Raw genomic sequence first — 19048 nt, forward strand, 5'->3', positions numbered from 1 at the left:
AACATACCGGTAGTTTACCATCATGTCCAAAATCAGACAAACTGTTTGGTCTTAACTATGTTTAGCTGAAAGAAGTCAACATATGTCTATGAATTATGAAGCTATTTTGTTTCAGTGAACTATGGTTCAGATCAGTAGGCAAACTCAGCCCTCCAGTGGTCAGGGCTGATGGGAGTTGTAGTCCCAAAACATCTGGAGGGCCGAGTTTGCCTACGTCTGGTTAAGATTAATAATAGTTTAGGGTTCAGGTGTAATGCTAAACTATGTTGCAAGCTCTTCACAGCCATATGAGCTTCTTTCATCCTTATAATGATAAAACAATGAATTGGGCCAGTATGTGGCCCTCATCATTCTTAGGAAGCATTTTAAACACCACTCTTAATTCATGCAGGAAGCAAGCCCATGATTGGCCCTGCTTTTCTCCCTTCTAGTCCTGAACTACTGCTTTTAGCTGACCATCAAGCTGATGGGAAGTGTCTAGCTGAAATGTTGCTGTCTGGATAAAAGCAGTGTGGTCATCCACCTCACTTTCTCTGTGATGATGTCAGGTGTTGCCACTGACAGACAGCAGACAGCAGGATGAGGTAATTTTGACTGCTTCCTGGAGGAGGCACAACACAGTGGAAGCCAAGGTATGAGCTTTATGTATATGATTTTTCCTACAGATTAAAATGATAGAAGTTTTTTTTTAATTCAGCAACAAATATATTATGCTATACACAGCAAAGTGACATATATGACTTAATTTATTGTTGTCTGCTTTCTAAGTCTTATTCCTGCCTTGCTAAAGTTGGTTTATGGGTTTAGGGAGATAAAAATATTATTTGAAACCTGAACAGTTATTCAAGAGTGAGCTCATACTTTGAATGCCTAGCCAGAAATGGAATGGACACACTCGTCAGAATTAATTATCATGTATTTGATTTAACTGGCCCTTCAATTAGATTGTAAGAAAAATTAATTCATGATCCTAAGCAAATTTACTCAGATAATAAGCCTCACCAAGTTTAATGGTACTTAGTCTGTAGTAATATGCTTAGGACTACAGCAATACAGTGTGATTGTATGCATGATGACATTTCACCCCAGTCCCTGGATATCCTCAACCAGTTGTTTCATGCAGGTGTTCCAAAGAATGGAGGCCAGGACCTGTGTCCAGCCCACCCCCACCCACCATCCCGCAAAGCTGTCACTAGAGCAATAAGAAATTCCTTAGTATCACCTTCTAGAAACAACATTCCAGATAGGTCAGCTTCTAGCTGAAATTGTTGATCCCACCACTGCTCCCTTTTTGCTGCACATTTGCTTTATTTGTATGTTATAAAATAGAATAACTGGGCGGAAGATTTCTCATCCTGAGCTGACTGGAAGCTTTATTTATCATGCTTAAAAATAATACTAAAGAAACAAATGGGATTCATTTGAAAGTTCTTGTTGCTGCTTGTTTGCTAGTGACTCATATCCACATTGTTCTCTACTAACGTTTCTGATCTGTAGAAATGAATAGAATGGTTCCAATGTGAAAACCATGCCTGAGACCAAATGGTATGTTGAGCTTCTAAAAGTCTTTTTTGTATGAGAGATAAGATACAGAAGTTCTCACATAAAAGTAAAGCCCTTATTAGGGGGAAAAAAAACTAAGCAATTCTGCATGTATTTTATTTATTTATTCTATGTTTGGGAGTTTTTACTTCAAATTAGGCATCCCAAATCATTTATCATGCAAATTGGAGTAGAGGATTATTTGTGTCTTAAGAAATTTGGATATAAATTTGTCCTTAAAAATATCTTTCATAGCTTTTTTTCTTTTTTCAATGTTTCTTGGACAATTTTATTGTATAGCATAATTGTATTTCTCATTGTTTCCACTAAACAATCTTCAAACATAAGTTTTATAATTACACATACCTTAAAGGTGTATCAAATATATATATATATATGTATGCATGCATGAAAGCATGGTGAAATTATGAAAGTTTATACTTTAAAAAATAAATCATTATGTTTTATGCTACAATATAGTATATTATTTTATTTATTTAATCATTTAATCCTACACTTCAAACAAGGAGTTCACAAAGGCTATCTGCTCTTCTCATTTTTATCCTCACAACTCTTGAGGTAGGCTAGGCTGAGAGATAGTTAAGTATAGGTTACCCACTGACCTTCATGACTGAGCGGCACTTTGTACCCCGGCCTTCCCAGTCCAACATAGTCCAATGCTCTACCACACTACTTCTCAATATATCTCAGAGTATATAATACTAAAATTGTTTAAAATACAGTGGTACCTCTGGATGCGAACGGGATCTGTTCCGGAGCCCCGTTCGCATCCTGAAGCGAACGCAACACATGTCTGTGTGTTTGTGTGCAGGTCGCGATTCGCCGCTTCCGCGCATGTGCGTGACATAATTTTGACCATCTGCGCATGTGTGAGCGGCAAAACCCGAAAGTAATGCACTCTGTTACTTCCGGGTCACCGCAGCGTGCAACCTGAAAATACTCATCCCGAAGCTACTTCAACCCAAGGTATGACTGTACTGCAGTCTTGGTTTGGAGGAAGGAGAGAAGAGCAAAAATAAGAAAATTCCTTGCCTAACCTTCCCTGCCATTGTTTTCCTCTCTGTGCATGATAAGGGTGAGTGTTTTCCTATAATGTTTCTAATACTTTCTGATGGAACCATTTCAATCGGTTTTCATGCCTGGAAGTGCAGAAACAGTGCTGGTCACCCTAATGAATGACCTATGCTGGAGGAAAGACAAAGAGAGTACAACAGTTCCCATTTTTCAGACCCCATGAATTTCAAGATGTGCACAAATGTGTCCTTTTGGAAAAGCTCTGAGTTGGGAGTTAGACATTCTAACCTATCTGTAATATTGTTTCCAGAAGGTGATGCTTGGGAATTTATTCTTGCTATCATAGCATTTTTGCTGGGGGCCCCACAGGTCCTGACTTCTATGCTTTTGAACACCTGCATGAAACAACCTGGCTGAAGATATCCCAGGATCTAGTGTTAAATGTCATCAATATACTGATTACTTCCAACTCTACTTCTCCTTTACATCTGAGTCAAGTAAGGTAGTGGAAGTGCTGAATCAGTGTCTGGAATCAGTAATAGGCTGGATTAAGGCCAATAAACTGAAGCTCAGTCTTGGCATGATAGTGGTTCTGTGAGCAGGTGGTTTACCTGCTCCAGGTAAAGATGTCTGACCTGTTATGGATGGGATGACACTCTTGCTAAAGGATAAGCTTTGCATTTCAGGAGAAGATGCTGATAATGAGGGTCCCAAGCATTCCACCCACTTAAAAAGTCCCACTCGTTCCTAGTTGAATGTTCTGAGCACATTCAAAGTGTTGGTGCTTACCTTTAAAGTCCTATGCTACTTGGAAGCAGGAAGGAATGCCTGCCCCTACATCAAACTACCCAAGATCATTAAGGTGATCTTTGGAAGAACTCCTCAAGATGCCCCAAACAGAGGCGGATTTAGGGCAGCACAACCGATTCCCTTGCACTGGGCACCAAGCCGAAGGGGGTGCCAAAGGGCATCACAACTATGACATAGTACATGCACAGAATGGAAGGTGAGAGGTGAGGGGGAGCCAATTTTTGACCTCTCACAGGGTGCTGATGAAATTTGAAAGACCAAAGTCCGCCCCTGCCCCAAAACTGAAGTAAGGTCAATGGTGACAAGGGAAAAGGCCTACTCAGTTGTAGTCCTTCCTGTCCATGGAATTCTCTACCTAGGGAACTTTACTGGGCTTCTACATTGTTGTTGTTCATGTGTGTCTGCATGTGAGTGTGCCAGGTGAAAACTTTTTTTTAATTTCCGCAGACATTTTAAATGGTTTAGCTGCTGCTTTTAACTACTCTTTCACTGAGAGTGGTGGATAGTTTCCAGCCCTCAGGCCTAGTTAGGCCCACCAGGACTGTTCATTTGGCCTGTGAGGCCATTTCAGCCAAGCCATGCCCATCTGCCCTACAGATAAAGACATGGCTGGATCAAATGAGTTTCTGCAAACACTGTGTGTCAGCTGATTGTTGGCCCTTGCAAACCACTTTGCCCTTGCCATTTGGGCAGAAACATTGTGATATCAGGTGAGTGACAAACAGGCAGCCTATTAGAAGCTTGCAGTCAGGACCTGACTACAGTGGGACTCTCCCCATCAGCAGCTGGCATTCAGAGGTTTGTATCCTTTGATGGTCTTATAGTGTATGATTTTTTTTCTAATCCTCTTCTAAAGCCATTCAAGTTAATGGCCATCATTACATCTTGCAAGAGTGAATTCAATAGTTTAACTGTCTGCTGCTTGAAGAAGGATTTTCTTCTGTCTGTCCTGATTCTTCCAACATTTGGCTGCATTGGATGGTCACAGCTTCTAGTATTATGAGAGAGGGAGAAAAGCATCTCTCTATCCAGTTTCTCCACTCTTATCTGCTATGCCTCTATCATGCCCATACTTTTCATACTTGTTGGAATTGTCTGCGTTGATGCCTTCAGTATTTTACCTTTAAGAAACTCCCATCCAACTTGGGACTCCCTTTTTATTCAAGTATTCCTGACTATGGGATTTCACCCACTAGTTCCTTAAAAACTGAAAACTTATTATGCCAATAAAGTCTGAATGAATTCATGAATGAATAAGTGAAAACTTATTAAGATCCTCACCTATTGACACAATCTTCAACATGGCTACTCAAAATTAACTTGTGTTGAGTTCATAACCCATTACACACTTATCTGGAAATAAGTCACACTGAGTTCAAAAGGACTTCTTTCTGAATAGAAATGTATAGGATTGTGCTGCAAGTCACACTTATTTCTTTTAGACTGTAATCCGTAAGTCTTGCGAGCAGTTACACAAGAATGAAACTTTAAAATAGTTCATTAAAATAGTCCTGGGTTTAAAATATATTTTCTTGTTTCCTGTTTTGCTTATTTTATTGTATATTTTTTTTCTTTCACTTTGTTTAAGATTAGGCAGAGAGAACTGATTTCTTTAGGTAATACTAATCTCTAATGCCTTTTGTCAAGCAGGCTCCAAATACACAAGGCATCCTAAGAAGCCTTTCTAAACTCTGCCATGCGATATTAAGGCTATTGAAGGGCATTAATGTGTTTGTAGGGGTTTTTTAAAAAAAAGGGGCTGGGAGATGAAGAAGCGGTGAAAGTTAAGCTACAATACTTTTTTAATGTCATGTGTATTGTTTTAACAACTACAAATAGCAGGCACTGGGGGGCTGAGAACTGCAGCAGATTAAGGGGGTAACACTTTTTTAAAACTTTGGAAAACTATAAAAATGTATTTGTTTTGTTGGGAATTTTCTGACAGGTAATTTTTAGACTGCACTGCTCAATGTTTTGTTTTAGTAGATTTTAGATTTTTATTGACAGCATGTCTTTCAACTTTGTGCATTTGTGCATTGTGGATATTATGCTTTTTTACTTTGCTGCTTATTTTTAAAAATCCTTAGACATTTACAATATATAAATTGATTAAATAATTAATTAAAAACAAATATTTCCCTCTGCCACAGACCTGATGAAGATTGTCCCTCCAAAGCTGATATTTGCATCAGGAGGAGGAACTCCCAGTGTAAGACTGAACAGAAAAGAGGTTGGCTGGGAGATTATAAAAATGAATAAGGGAGAGTGTGGAGCTAGTTAGAGTGGTAGATGTTATTGGGAAGGGAAAGGAATGAACTATTAAAAGCAAGTGGTGGATGCAAGTCAATTCTGGAGGAATGATATGAAGAAAGGACAGGACAGAGACAGAAGAGGTGGGTGGAGGGAAAGGAATAAATGTAAAATAAACACTATCCTTTCTCTTAATTACAAAGCTAAGAATCTGAAGCTGGGATCCCCTCATGCAAATTAAAGGTCATTTGCTCATCGCACAAATATCTGCTTTAATAAAAATAAAAAGGACTGATGCATGTTCATTTGGAAGACTGCACTAATAAGTGATCAGTTTCATATATTAACAAATCATTGGAGATACAACACTTCTGCATTTACTCTCACATTGCCCAATGTCACCTCAAATGCAATGCTTTTCAATGAAAGCACCACACATTCATCAGTGAGTCATCAAGCTCTGAATCATCACAACGTGAGAAATAAAAAAGGATGTGAACCAATGCTATGGATTGTTTGCATTTGCTTTTACCTAATTTGAATGTGTTTTGGAATGTCCTAGTTCTTCCACAATGGATTTGAACCTCACGGGGCAGAGTACAATATTAGCAATGGATGCTTCTGCTCGAAAGGATAGTGGAAAAATGGTTGTGATCATGAAAAGCAATAATTCATATAAATAAGTGGAAAATAACAGTAAATAGAGCAAGAGAACACTGCTTTTTCCAATAAAATGGATAACTATCTTCATAAACACAGACAGAAATTTATCTTAAAAGTTTATAAAGAAATCATAGAATCTTAGAGTTGGAAGGGACCATTTGTGGTTTGTGGTTGCCAGACCCCTTTAATTCCACGATCAAGCAAGTCTTAAAATACAAACTAAGCTAGTTTACTCATGAGGTGATTTCCTGGTGGATGAACCATTATGAGAAACAAAGGAAAGGAGCTCTGAGGGAGACGGCAAATGTTAGCCCGCAGTTAGATGGAAGGACAAAAGCTGAAGTTTAGAGCAGAGTTTTCAGGAATGTGACCTAGAAGTAAAGCAGGAGAGAGCACAATGTTTGATTTCCATTTGAATCCAAGGCTGTGGCTATGGGACAAACAAGAGCCTTGTTGGGTGTTAATGCTGTGAACAACTCCAACGTAGGCTTAGGTTGTATATATGTGTAAATAAAGCAACTATCTTAAAGACACCACAGTCTCTGCTGTGCCTCATTTCCAAAAGGAAACATTAACTCTGGGCAAGTGCCTTGAACCCCTGGAATCTTGCACTGCTCAGAGATTGGGGAGGCGTGCAGCAATATTATTAACCAATGAGATCAACATTTTCTTGCATGTTTTGGAACATGACATGTGGCACAAAGACAAAACCTTGACACTGCAAGACAAGAAAGATACTCAAGAATATTTCCCCACAAATCTGATACTAACACTTCAATCATGTTTGTGCAAACTTCTGGAAACAGAATAGCATGCCCTAGCATGAGGGATGAGATACAAATACATCATCAGAGTTCCTAAGCACGTCAAACTAGGATGTTCTAGTTACCTGAGCATATTAATGTTCTGCTGCTAAATATGCGGTAACTGACAATTGTGAGCTTTTGGGATTCATAGGTAGGGGTTGTTTAGGAAAAACCCTCAAACTCTGCTTTTTCAAAAGTGGTCAAAAAGACATTTTCTCTCCCGCCTTCCCTGTGATTTTCTGGCCTGTACGTCACTGTTTTGGGAGGGCATTCTGTACACTTTCTTTCTTTCTTTCTTTCTTTCTTTACCTTTTTCTTGAGTGTGAGGAATTGAGAAGGTGAGAAGAAAGACAAAAGTGAGGAGGAATGAAAAGTTCACAACTGGGTGTGGATGTGCTTGCCATTCTGCCTCCTCCAACTTAATGCAAGAGCTGTTCTCTAGGATGTCCTGTTTTAGCAATCATAATAAAAAGGTAGTTGAAAACATACAAAGGATGGCCCTGCCTGCTTTATTTCTAGGGTGCACGTGAGACATTATCAATCACAGCAAATGCTTTCAGCCTATTGTTTGTGCAATTCATCATTAAAAACATGTACTGTGGTCAGCCTTTGATAGAAACAAATGCATTCTTAACCAGGTTGCCTTATTTCTGGTTTGTGTGATCTGCTACCTGCCGTGTGCACCTGGCCCACTTTCAGCCGCATAGGTGACTTGCATGTGTGTGACCTGAAAAAGAGGTGAATAAAAGTCTTGCTTGCCTATGTGCCCTGGCCTGCCATCACCAATTCAACGGGTCAGTGGAAACAAGACTTCACATCTTCCCAAAGCAAGCCGGACAGACTAGGGCTTTGGAGGGGCAGCATGGAAGATAAAAGGCAACTCACTCGCTTTGCTGTCACTACCGCTCAATGAATAGGAGGCTTTACTGTCACCTATAAATGGCCCTGGATCGAAGTCACTTTTTCCACATGAGGCAGCAAAGTTCGAGCACAGTCCCTGCAAGTTCCTGCTGCTATTTTCTGGGACTGCGCTGGCCCCTCAGCTATGTGCCTAGGCATGGCAAGCCTCCTTCCATGCCAAATGCCCACCAGTCCATCCTGGGAGCTTGGTACCAAAAAATGTACGTCCCACTAAGCTCCCCTGAACTTTGCACGGGAGAGGCACACAGAGCCACTCACTGTGACTCTTTTACTTCCCTTGTTTTATGAATAGAGGTGACTTCCAGGGCACTATACCTCTGTCTTTGTTAATTTCATGCCACACTAAAGTGGGAACTGAGCAAATGCAGATGCATTCTCCTTCCAATACACACTCTGCTCCCTAGAAGACGTTTTCCTGGCAATTGACCGAGTCCAATATCAGCAACACACCTGCCTCATTAAAAGCCTCACTTTCCGGCTCATACAGATTTGCATTCCTCTCCAGTGTTTCCCTGGCGCGCAACCCGCAATTTAACGCGTAGGCTGGATGGATGCAAGTGGCATTAGAAAGGATAAGAGCAGCAGGGGATAATGTGAGCTCCTCATGTGAAAGAGGCTATCTAGGACCCTCTGTCCCCTTTTCAGAGAAAACTCTGCCTCTTTTGCTGAATTTTTTGCCTGTCTATAGATGACATTTGGAGGCAGCTGTCCTCCAGTCACTTTTGTTGCAGAATTGCAAAGATTCCCCCTTCGAGGGCTTTTAATAATACAGAGATTGTCAACCCCTGCGTTGCTAGACCTTGGAGGGTTGGGGTTTGCTCTAAACTTCTTGGAAAGATAATAATTTGAAGGAGAGCGCACGATAATTCTGCTGACTCGGGACAAGGCGTTCGCCTAGAAAACCTTGACTCTTCTCCCTGTTTCTCCCATCCGTCCCACTGTTCTTCCCTTTCCCCTGCTTTTCCTCTCGCTCTTCCATCGCTGCTTTCAAACAGTCGAGAGATACAAATCACGACGATTCCCTCCCCTCACCCCCGCTCCCCACAATTCACGTGCAATAAGGAACTAAAAGGGAATACTAAAGAAGGAGGGAAGCCAGGAGGGAAGATAGCAGCGCAAAATGCAATCGATCGATCGAGGAAAGGTACTCACATGACTGTGGAGCGAGCGGCTTTACACGGACTCTCAGAAAGCTGAAGGTCTCCTCTCGGCCCGTTTTTGTTTGTAGCTCGTCCTCTGCGCAGCTCCCGCAGCAAAGCGATCAAAAGCTGCAACACCGATCGCTTTGCAAAAGGGAACAAACACGGGAGGGTTTGTATTACTCCAGATTCTTGTATGTAGCCTATAAATAGCGAACTTTTAGATGGAAGCAGCTAACAAATGAGAAGAGAAGGCGTAATTTTGCACGGAGACACCCCCCCCCCCCCGCTTTCCGGGGCAGTTGCTGGAGCTGAAAGTTGTGGGTGTATTACAGCGAAGGAACTGGGCTTGATCGTGATTATGAATGTAGAATGTGTGGGGGTCTTTGTTTTGCTAAGCTAGTGGCATTCTGCCTCCCCTTGTTGACTACTGGTGCCTGGCAAAAATGTATCCGAATATTGCCGATATATTTAGAATAATATTGGAGATGGGGGATTTGTATAAAGGGGAGCCCTATAAAGCATTAGCTTTCTCGTAGGTTGAACTTGAAATTTTGAAAGCCTGTGTTCCTTATATCTGTCATGAACCCACTGAGTGACCTTGAGCAAATCACCCTCTTTGAATCAGTCTTCCATCTGTGAAATGGGATTCACATGGCTATCTCACACGGCTGTTGAGAACACAGCAGGAGTATAGAAGTACTAATAATTGGTGAACTCACCCGCAGCTTATTTGGGATAGGAGTAGGAGAGAAGAGATGCTACTGTACAGATGACCAATATCTTCTCACTAAGTAAACTTTGGGACCACACAAGCGTAGCGTTTGTCTATTCAGCCTAAAGCCACCATTGTTATTGGGCACTATTTGGTGGAATTGCCCCTAACGTCTTCTAAGGATGGGACTCCTACTATCTTTCTTCTCCTTCATTTACGTTAATAGATTCTGAAGTATTGGCGTTTTCGCGGGGGGGGGGGAGCTTCCCCCTCATCAAGGCGGCCCGTGGCTCACCTCTGGGGGCCATTGATTTCCGAGAGCTGGAGGGACTGGCTCCTTGTCAGCGGCGGAGCTGCCGCTGCTAAGGATCCTGAGCCCTGCAGCTCCGAGAGGGGTTTCCTCCCCGTGACAGGTAGCTGTCAGAGCTGCCCGGGTAGGAAGTGCTGACCTGTCTAAAGAAATGCATCTGCGTCTCTGAGAATTTTCCGGACAGATGTTGCCAGTTCACTCCGCGGAGGCTTCCATCAATTTGCGCACACTGAGTGGAGTTGATGACTGTTTGGGTTTGGCAGCAGCGGGGAGTTGTGTGTGTGCGTGGATGTGTGTGTGATGCCATCAGACATCCTGTGGCACCGACTCTCTGGGAAATGTCCGCTTCTATACAACAGGGCTTCTCAAGCTCCCTCGCAGCCAGGCTGTGCCCCACAAAAACTAACGCTGGAAAGTCATGGGGAAAGATGACTTTGAGTTCGTTCCCCTTTGGGCTTTTCTCAGCTTAGCTCCTTTTAAAATCATACTTTTTATCTTTCTTTTCTTCCTGCTTCTTCCAGACTTTCTTTCTTTCTTTCTGAAGTTTGTTTTATCTTTTCCTGTTATGTGTCTTCCTCTCTTTTTGTCTTCTCCCTTTCCAGATTTTCTCTTTTGCTTCTCAGTTTTCTCTTGCTTTTAATTACTGACCTAACTTATTTCACAGCTCCCAAGGAAAAGCATGCAAAATCACTGAGGTTTTAAGGTACATCAGTGAACATGTTACTCATTTTAGGTCAAAGGCACAATTCATTATTTGAAAACTATGGTTCTTGTATTCAAGCCGCCAACCAATGAACCAGGTTTCAAAGCAGGTGGCAAGAAACTGTGGATTAAATATAGTAAATCCATATGGGTATTGTTATTTTTTCAAAGAGACAGAAAGATGCTTACTTTGACATTAGCAACTTGGATTCCATTCAGGATTCTTAAATGATTCAAGGCCATGGTCCTGTGCACAGTTACAGGTAAGTAACTACGTAGGGCTGTGACTTTAAAGTAGTTTAAAATATGAAACATGATTCCCACCCAATTGTCAAGTCTTGGAGAGAACATACACCCAGGAAATGTGGTCGTGTGCCCTCATGCACATGTGTGTATGCAGCATCAAAGAAAAATATGTATGGGCATATTTAGGGTTTGCAAACCCCTTAACCCAAAATAAACATGCATTTTTATACATTTAAAAACCTGACCAGACATAACTTCTATCATTATTAAGATGAGCATTTGATGATTTATAAGCAGGAGGAACTTTAAAAGAGGGATTTTGTAAAATGTCCAGTTGCTTTTTTTCATATATATCCCGCATCATTTTCTCTCTCTTTCAGACAGAGAGATTTGGGGGCAGGACACTGATCACTGAATAATCCTGTTTGTATGGAACTTGTTAAATAGGATAAATAGGACATTCATCTAATTAATAAACGCTACAGTGACTCACACTGATTTACACAGGATTTAGTACACATTTTTGCATCCTTGAGAATGTGTTTTGTGCCAACAGAGGGAAAGCCGGCCTTCTTCTTTAGTAAACTTTTTGTTGGCCTGTAATCTGAATCTATCTATAGGACCAAGGTCAAGTAACTACTAAAACAAAAACCCCTCTTGTGTTATGAGGAAAACTGCAACTGTAACACCCTCTTCCCATTTGGGAGAAGTGGGAGAAGAATTCCTGTTTTCTCTCTGTGAACCAAAAGACAGAGTAACACACAGCAGTCTCCACATTAGAACAATTCACCTTTTACTTATCTCTTATTTATTACATAAATAACTTAGCCTCTTTAGAACTTACTACCTTGTGTTCGTTCACTAAATAAGAATATACCCAACTTTAATGCTGCTTCTCCACCCACTACTTACCATTTGCAAGATCTGTATTAAATGTTTATAAGACCATACTGCACCTAACAGGACTTGGTTCATTTTGATTGACAGCAGGTTGGTCTTGTGGGCTGCTAATCCTTGTATAGCTTAGCTTTGTAGACCGCCCGCCCGCCCCATGCTCTTTTCCAAGTCAAGTCTAAGGAAACCTAAAAATTGATGCTTTAATACTCCAAAACTGTGTGGGGGGCCAGTGTTTAGCTTGCAATAATTATGCAGAATTTAAGTTTATTCTTCATGCAGAATCCAAATTAAAACACCTCACTTGCAAATATTTTGTGATGCGATTTTAGCACACAAATGAAAGTTTAAAAGTTTTGATGCAGGCTTGTGCTAATGTTATTCTTGATAAAAGCTGGAAAATAGAGAACACAGATTGTTAACTGGAAATGGATTATTATTTGGGTGTGATAAAAATGAAGGAAAAGGGCAATAACTCTGGTAGAGCACATGTTTTTGCATGCACAAGGTCCCAAGAGCATCTCTAGCAAGAAGGACACGTAATGGGGGGTGGGGGGATCTCAGACTCTGGAGACCTCCTGCCAGTCAGAGTAAATAATAATGGCTAGATGGACTAATGGCACGGGGAACCTGCAGCCATCCAGATGTTGTTAAACTACATCTTCCATCATTCCTGATCACTGCCCATGATAGCTAGGGTTGATGGAAGTTGGAAATCGGCAATATCTGGAAGACTATGACTTGTGTCCATAAGATAGGCTGGGGATGGCTGGAGTGTTAGGCAAAGAGGAGGTGTGAAAGGGTTAAAGTAGATAATTGCAAGAAAAAGTAGTTTAAGAAAGGGAGAAGGAAATAAAGATAGGATGGAGGAAAGACTAATGTGGGGACATTGACAGAACTGGGAATAAGTTTGAGGGAACTCAGGGAGGTGTGTTATGAGGAATAAATGCAGGTTGTCCTGCCCTATGTCTGTTGAACCTGGGATTTTTTCACCTAGAATCCCTTTTATTGAAAATTAAAGGATGAAAGCCCATCGACCTAACTACCTTTATCAAGAACTATGGGCAAAGTTTAATCACATTGGGCATCACAGTTTGAAATAGCGGCATGCGTTTGTGAACAAGCCATGACAGATTTTTATATATATATATCACCTGATCTTGCCTCAAACACTACTTTCAACAGAGGCAGTTGTGTAAAATTTCACTCATTCTACACAAGGTTAATACAAAATAAAACTGAAATCTAACTAAAAATACTTAGAAACACAGAGCTCACAGAGCTGTTCATGTGGGATGAAAATTTGTATATGACATAATGAATACCCCCCCCCCCCCAATTACCTGCCAGTTCTCAAAGCATGCTTGGCTATTTCTTCCAAGGAATGAATTTTCCATTTTTTTCCATACACAGATCCATAGATCCATCTGGAACCCCTAGTAATATGGATTTACATAAAAGAGGTGCAGCCTGCTGTTATCACTAGACATAATGGCCAAACATATTGTGATGCACTTAGGGTGACTTGAATCCAGTGAGATCTTCTGCATTGTACTATATGGGGATCTTCTGTCATGCAGAAAGGGACGGATTATACTAGAATATGAAATAATCAAACTGGTTTATTCTCTGAAACCAGAATCAGAAATCTATACTTTTCAAAAGTAACTGTATTGCAGAGGCAAAACTTTTCACAAGTCATCAAACTTCCAGGCTCTTTCTCACACAGATTTGAACACCTCCGTCAGCTCTAGGCAAATGAAGGGCAAAAGTTCTGAAACTGGACATTGCAACCCAGTACTGAAGTGTAACTGAAGTGCAAACAGCTCCTGTCCTCAGATCCAACTGAGACTGTTTTGTTATGGCTTGTTTTCTGAGTTTATTAACTTTTTACAGTCAAGGAGCAATTAAAGATTGCAGGCACCCAAATATCATGAGGGTACTATTAGATTTTGCTTTTTCAAATGTGATATGAATAATATTCTTTCTTTCTATCCACCCATAAATTATCCTATCTCTGTGCTACTATGTATTTCTTTTTACCTTTCACTCAAGAATGGAGGCGTAAAAAGATGCAGGGGGGTGTTAACACAGGGTGGAAAGATGAGAAACTTAATTGCATGAATCTTTGCTTCAAGTGGATTTTTTTAAAGCTTCTAATACTTCCTCAAGATAGTTAAAGACATTGTTTTCAAAGTGTGCTGTTTAAACAAACTTGATGGAAAGGAAGTTGAAAATAAGATACAGAGATGGACCAACCTGCTTTATTTATGGGGAACATGTGAGACATTATTTAAACCTGGAGGGGGACCCTTTTATAGACAATCCTTTGATAGAAACGATTGTCATTTTCACTAGATTCCCTTATTTTTGGTTTGTGTGATCTGCTGCCTGACATGTATGCCTGGCCCACTTTCAGCCCCACAGGTGCCTTGCATTGTGTGCATAACTGTGTGTGACCTGAAATGCAGGTGAATAAAAGTCTTACCTGCCTACCTGCCCTAGCCTGCCAAGGTCAATTCAACGGGTCAGCGGAAACAAGGCTTCACGTCTTCCCCGACCGAGCGAGGACAGACTAGAGCTTTGAAGGGGCAGCGTGGAGGCTAAAAGGCAGCTCACTCGCTTTGCTGTCACTGCCGCTCATTGAAAAGGAGGCTTTACTGTCGCCTATAAATGGCCCTGGATCGAAGTCACTTTTTCCACATGAGGCAGCAAAGTTCGAGCACAGTCCCTGCAAGTTCTTGCTGCTATTTTCTGGGACTGCGCTGGCCCCTCAGCTATGTGCCTAGGCATGGCAAGCCTCCTTCCATGCCAAATGCCCACCAGTCCATCCTGGGAGCTTGGTACCAAGCAATGCGAATCCCACCTCTCCCACCCCTCTGCCTGAACTTTACACGGAGACGGAACGAAACACACACAGCCACTCACCGGGGCTCTTTCGCTTTCCTACTCCTGCCCTTCTTCTTTTATGAATAGAGGTGACTTCCAGGGCACGATGCCTCTGCCTTTGTTAATTTCATGCCACGCTAAACTGGGATCAGAGCCCAGGTCCCGCAGATCTCAATTCTGCTGCACACCCTGCTCTCCAGAAGGGTTTTTCTGTCCCTGGCAATCGATTATACCCCTTTTAAGCAACACACCTGCCTCGGTAAAAGCCCATTTTCCTGCTCAGATTTATATTCCTCTCCAGTCCTCCCTGTCCCACCTGCACGAAACCTGCAATTTAACGCGTAGGCTATATGCAATTTGGGGGGGGGGGGTTACTTCATTGTGACGGAGGGGGATGCTTGGGAATGCTTGAAAAGCAGAGAAAGCTTATACATTTGGGAGGATACAAGGCAGCGCATGGGTACTGGCTAAGGTTCTTTTCGCACTCTTCTACAGGCTCCCTGGGGCCCTCTTTCCTCGTCTTCTGAAAGAGTGAACTTAAGCCTCCTTTGCAGAATGTGCAGCCTGTTTCTTTATCATATAAGGCGGCAGCTGCCCAGTGCCCACCAGTCATTTTTTGCTTGCGAAGTATCAGTGATCCCTGTAATCCTTGGGCTTTGGTTCTCATACGGATCTTATCCGTCCGATATTGCCCAATTTTAGGGGGAATGTCTAACTGCCACTATCAGGAGAATTGGAACGAAGCGACACATGGTCATTTTGCTGCACGTTCTCAGCTGATTTAGACTCAGGAGAGAAGGTAGTCACTTAGCTAACCTTTCTCTCTCTCTCCGTGGTGCCTTCCGTCACCCACTTTTCATTTACTATACCCCCCCCTCCTCCCCTTTCATAATTGCTTTCCGCTCACCAAGAATACAAACCTTACACATTTTTGCGGGGCGGGGGTCATAGGGAGGTACTCACATGGCTGTGCGGCGAGCAGTTTACACGGACTCTCTGCAGCTTGGAGGTCTGCTCTCAGCCCGCTTTGATTGTAGCTCGTCCTCTGCGCAGCTCTCGAAGCAAAGCGATCAAAAGCTGCAACACCGGTCACTTTGCAAAAGGGAACAAACACAGGAGGGTTTGTATTACTCCACGTTCGTGTGTGTAGCCTATAAATAGCGAAGTTTTTGATGGAACCAGCTAACAAATGAGAGGAGAAGGCGTAATTTTGCGCAGGGAGCCCCCCTTTCTCTTTGGAAGATTAAACCCCCCCAGGCAGTTGCTAGGGCTGAAAATTGAGGGTGTATTGTAGCAAAGGAATTGGGTATGGTGGTGATTATGCATGTGTTTATTGAGGGTTGTTAGGGTACTGTCGTGCTTTCTCGAGACATGCGCGCGGGCGCGCGCACGCACACAAACCACATTTGCTTGAGACTGACCAGGGTTAGAATCACTAACTGCACTTCAAAAGTTCTTAATGATAAAGGGATGGGGCTGAGAAGAGTGGGGTGAGGCACAAAATGGGTTGTTTAGGGAATGTGGCGGAACCAAGACTGAGAGATTCTGGGACAGCTGAGTGACGGGTCTTTTAAATCAGCCCGTTCCTTTAATTCTGCTGAGGAACCTATTAAGCCCAGAGGATGCAATATTATTGCAAAGCACTTCGCAAACTAAAATATATCTTTATACAAAAATAATTTCCCTCCTACTTTTTTTTTTAAGCGTCCGACACAGATCACTCTTTGTCCTTCTTATTACAGAAAGATCCCCATCTCCTGAACTTGGGGGCATTTCGCTGACCAGTAACTTGGCACCAAATAAACTTTTGGAACACACAAGTATAGCGTTTGTCTATTCGGGCTAGAGTCACCATTGTTATTAAGTACTATTTGGTGGAATTGCCCTAACGTCTTCTAAGGATGGGACTCCTGCTATCTTTCTTCTCCTTCATTTACGTTAATAGATTCTGAAGTATTGGCGTTTTCGCGGGGGGGGGGAGCTTCCCCCTCATCAAGGCGGCCCGTGGCTCACCTCTGGGGGCCATTGATTTCCGAGAGCTGGAGGGACTGGCTCCTTGTCAGCGGCGGAGCTGCCGCTGCTAAGGATCCTGAGCCCTGCAGCTCCGAGAGGGGTTTCCTCCCCGTGACAGGTAGCTGTCAGAGCTGCCCGGGTAGGAAGTGCTGACCTGTCTAAAGAAATGCATCTGCGTCTCTGAGAATTTTCCGGACAGATGTTGCCAGTTCACTCCGCGGAGGCTTCCATCAATTTGCGCACACTGAGTGGAGTTGATGACTGTTTGGGTTTGGCAGCGGCGGGGAGTTGTGTGTGTGCGTGGATGTGTGTGTGATGCCATCAGACATCCTGTGGCACCGACTCTCTGGGAAATGTCCGCTCCTATACAACAGGGCTTCTCAAGCTTCCTCGCAGCCAGGCTGTGCCCCACAAAAACTAACGCTGAAAAGTCATGGGGAAAGATGACTTTGAGTTCGTTCCCCTTTGGGCTTTTCTCAGCTTGGCTCCTTTTAAAAATCATACTTGTTTATCTTCCTACTTATTCTAGATTCTCCTTTTTCTTTCTTGGTTAATGCCGTCACACACACACACACACACACACCCATCCTTTTAAGTTCTTGTGGTTTTGTCATTTCTCGCTCCCAGAGCTTTGCCCCTCTGTTTGACTTTCCTGAATTTGAGGAGTTTGCTTCTGCATCTCCAAAGCAGGGTAGCCTATTCCCAGCTGTCCCCATCACTTCTGGCTTTTGCAGGCAACGCGTGTTTTCCTCTGCCTGTATAGCAGTGGCGCACTGAGTGTCCAAACCTAGGACCCATCCCCTGCTCCGGGGACCTTTGACATCCCTTCCAAACGCGGCCGCTTCCTGCTGCGCACAATGGATACACGCAGTGCTTATCTTCACAATGGCCACTGTGCGGATATGATCAAAAGGTAGAGAAGAGATTGCTTTCAATCTCTAGCGTGTGTATATTAATTTAATGTGCATCATATATACCGATTCTGGATAATAAACTGTATGCCATAAACACACATGCTAAGAAGCGATGATTATGTCTTTCAGATGTTCGTGCACTGAGCGCTTTTTGCTTGGGAATGAAGCCTGTCACCCCGCTGCTCTTCCGTGCAAAAGGGTTCAGGAAGCAGGCTGGAGAGAGCCGTCCGCAGTCCCCTGCTGCTCCCCTCTGTGCTGGGCTGGGGATATTAAATCGTTACTTCTGGCAGGCTCCGAGATGCTCTCAAGTGGTTTTTAGTCTGGCGCTCTGGTCTATCCATATACATTTCCAATCTCATGGCTCATAAACTATTAGCAAAAGGATTTCATTATTCACCTTCTGTATCCTACAAAAGACAGAGGGGTAAAATATACTCCTGGTAACAATGAGAACTGAGCTAGGTTTAAATCACGCCGAGCTGGAGAGGGAAGCCTCCGCAGTTTCAGGGTCCGTGTAAGCCTTCCCCTCTGTAGGTATGCCCATCTATCTAGCAATCTAGCTTTTCGGATGAAATTGTGTCCCTTTCCTCTTTTCTTTTCCCCCTTTTCCTTTTTTTTTTTTTTTTTGCACACGGTTGTGCACATTTGCTTTGCGCAGAGGCAATTGTTCAGGAGAGATCAAGTGGCGGGGAGAGAGGGAACCTTTTCTTGAAGCAGGGGGTCGAAGAGGAGCGTTTCACATTGTGCATGAAACGGGAGGGGGAGACTTTCAAAATAATCATTAGCAAAGCTGAATAAGGAATCGCAAAGCAAGCCCAAGCAGGTGCCAGGTGTGTCAAGAACGTGTGGAAGTTACTTTGCTCCTCGCAAGAATCTGATCGACCCAGCAAGCGCCCGAACACAAAGGCAAGTGTGGCTGCTGCTGTGGCTCCAGACAACTGATGGGATGGTTTTCCAGGGAGCCCAGAGAAGGAGCCCTCGGGGCAGAGAGAGGGTCACCAACGCAATTTCGAGAGACTTCAAAGCTACCCGCCGATTTGCATTCGGATTGAAACATCACCAGGAAGCCATCGGGTTGTCTGTGCCCCCTAAAAGTGAGAAGAGAAGAGAAGAGAAGAGAAGAGAAGAGAAGAGAAGAGTTGGTTATGCAAACTTGAAAACACTATGAAATGCTGTGGGAACACATGGAGGGCAGTGGG

At 42.9% G+C, this 19048-nt stretch overlaps 1 protein-coding gene across 13 annotated transcripts in view; it reads right to left on the reverse strand.

Moving 5' to 3' along the window:
• The window catches only part of ESRRG (estrogen related receptor gamma), a 545323-nt gene that overhangs the window by 458945 nt on the left and 67330 nt on the right, over positions 1-19048 (reverse strand). For 6 of the 13 annotated variants that reach the window (XM_083433313.1, XM_083433329.1, XM_083433311.1 and 3 more), the window contains exons 1-2: positions 15886-16013; positions 9180-9310 (exon numbers count right to left, since the gene is read on the reverse strand). Coding sequence is in view for 2 of the 13 variants with exons in the window: in XM_083433330.1 (XP_083289456.1) it covers positions 9180-9181 (2 nt within the window). In the remaining 11 variants the exon portion in view is untranslated. Of the gene's footprint in view, positions 1-9179; positions 9348-13376; positions 13470-15173; positions 15234-15885; positions 16069-17089; positions 18938-19048 lie in introns of those variants that run through there. The other 7 variants (XM_083433331.1, XM_083433333.1, XM_083433321.1 and 4 more) reach the window with 6 other exon arrangements.

Source organism: Podarcis tiliguerta, assembly GCF_965153285.1.
Source record: "Podarcis tiliguerta genome assembly, chromosome: 3".
NCBI classification, from domain to species: domain Eukaryota; kingdom Metazoa; phylum Chordata; class Lepidosauria; order Squamata; family Lacertidae; genus Podarcis; species Podarcis tiliguerta.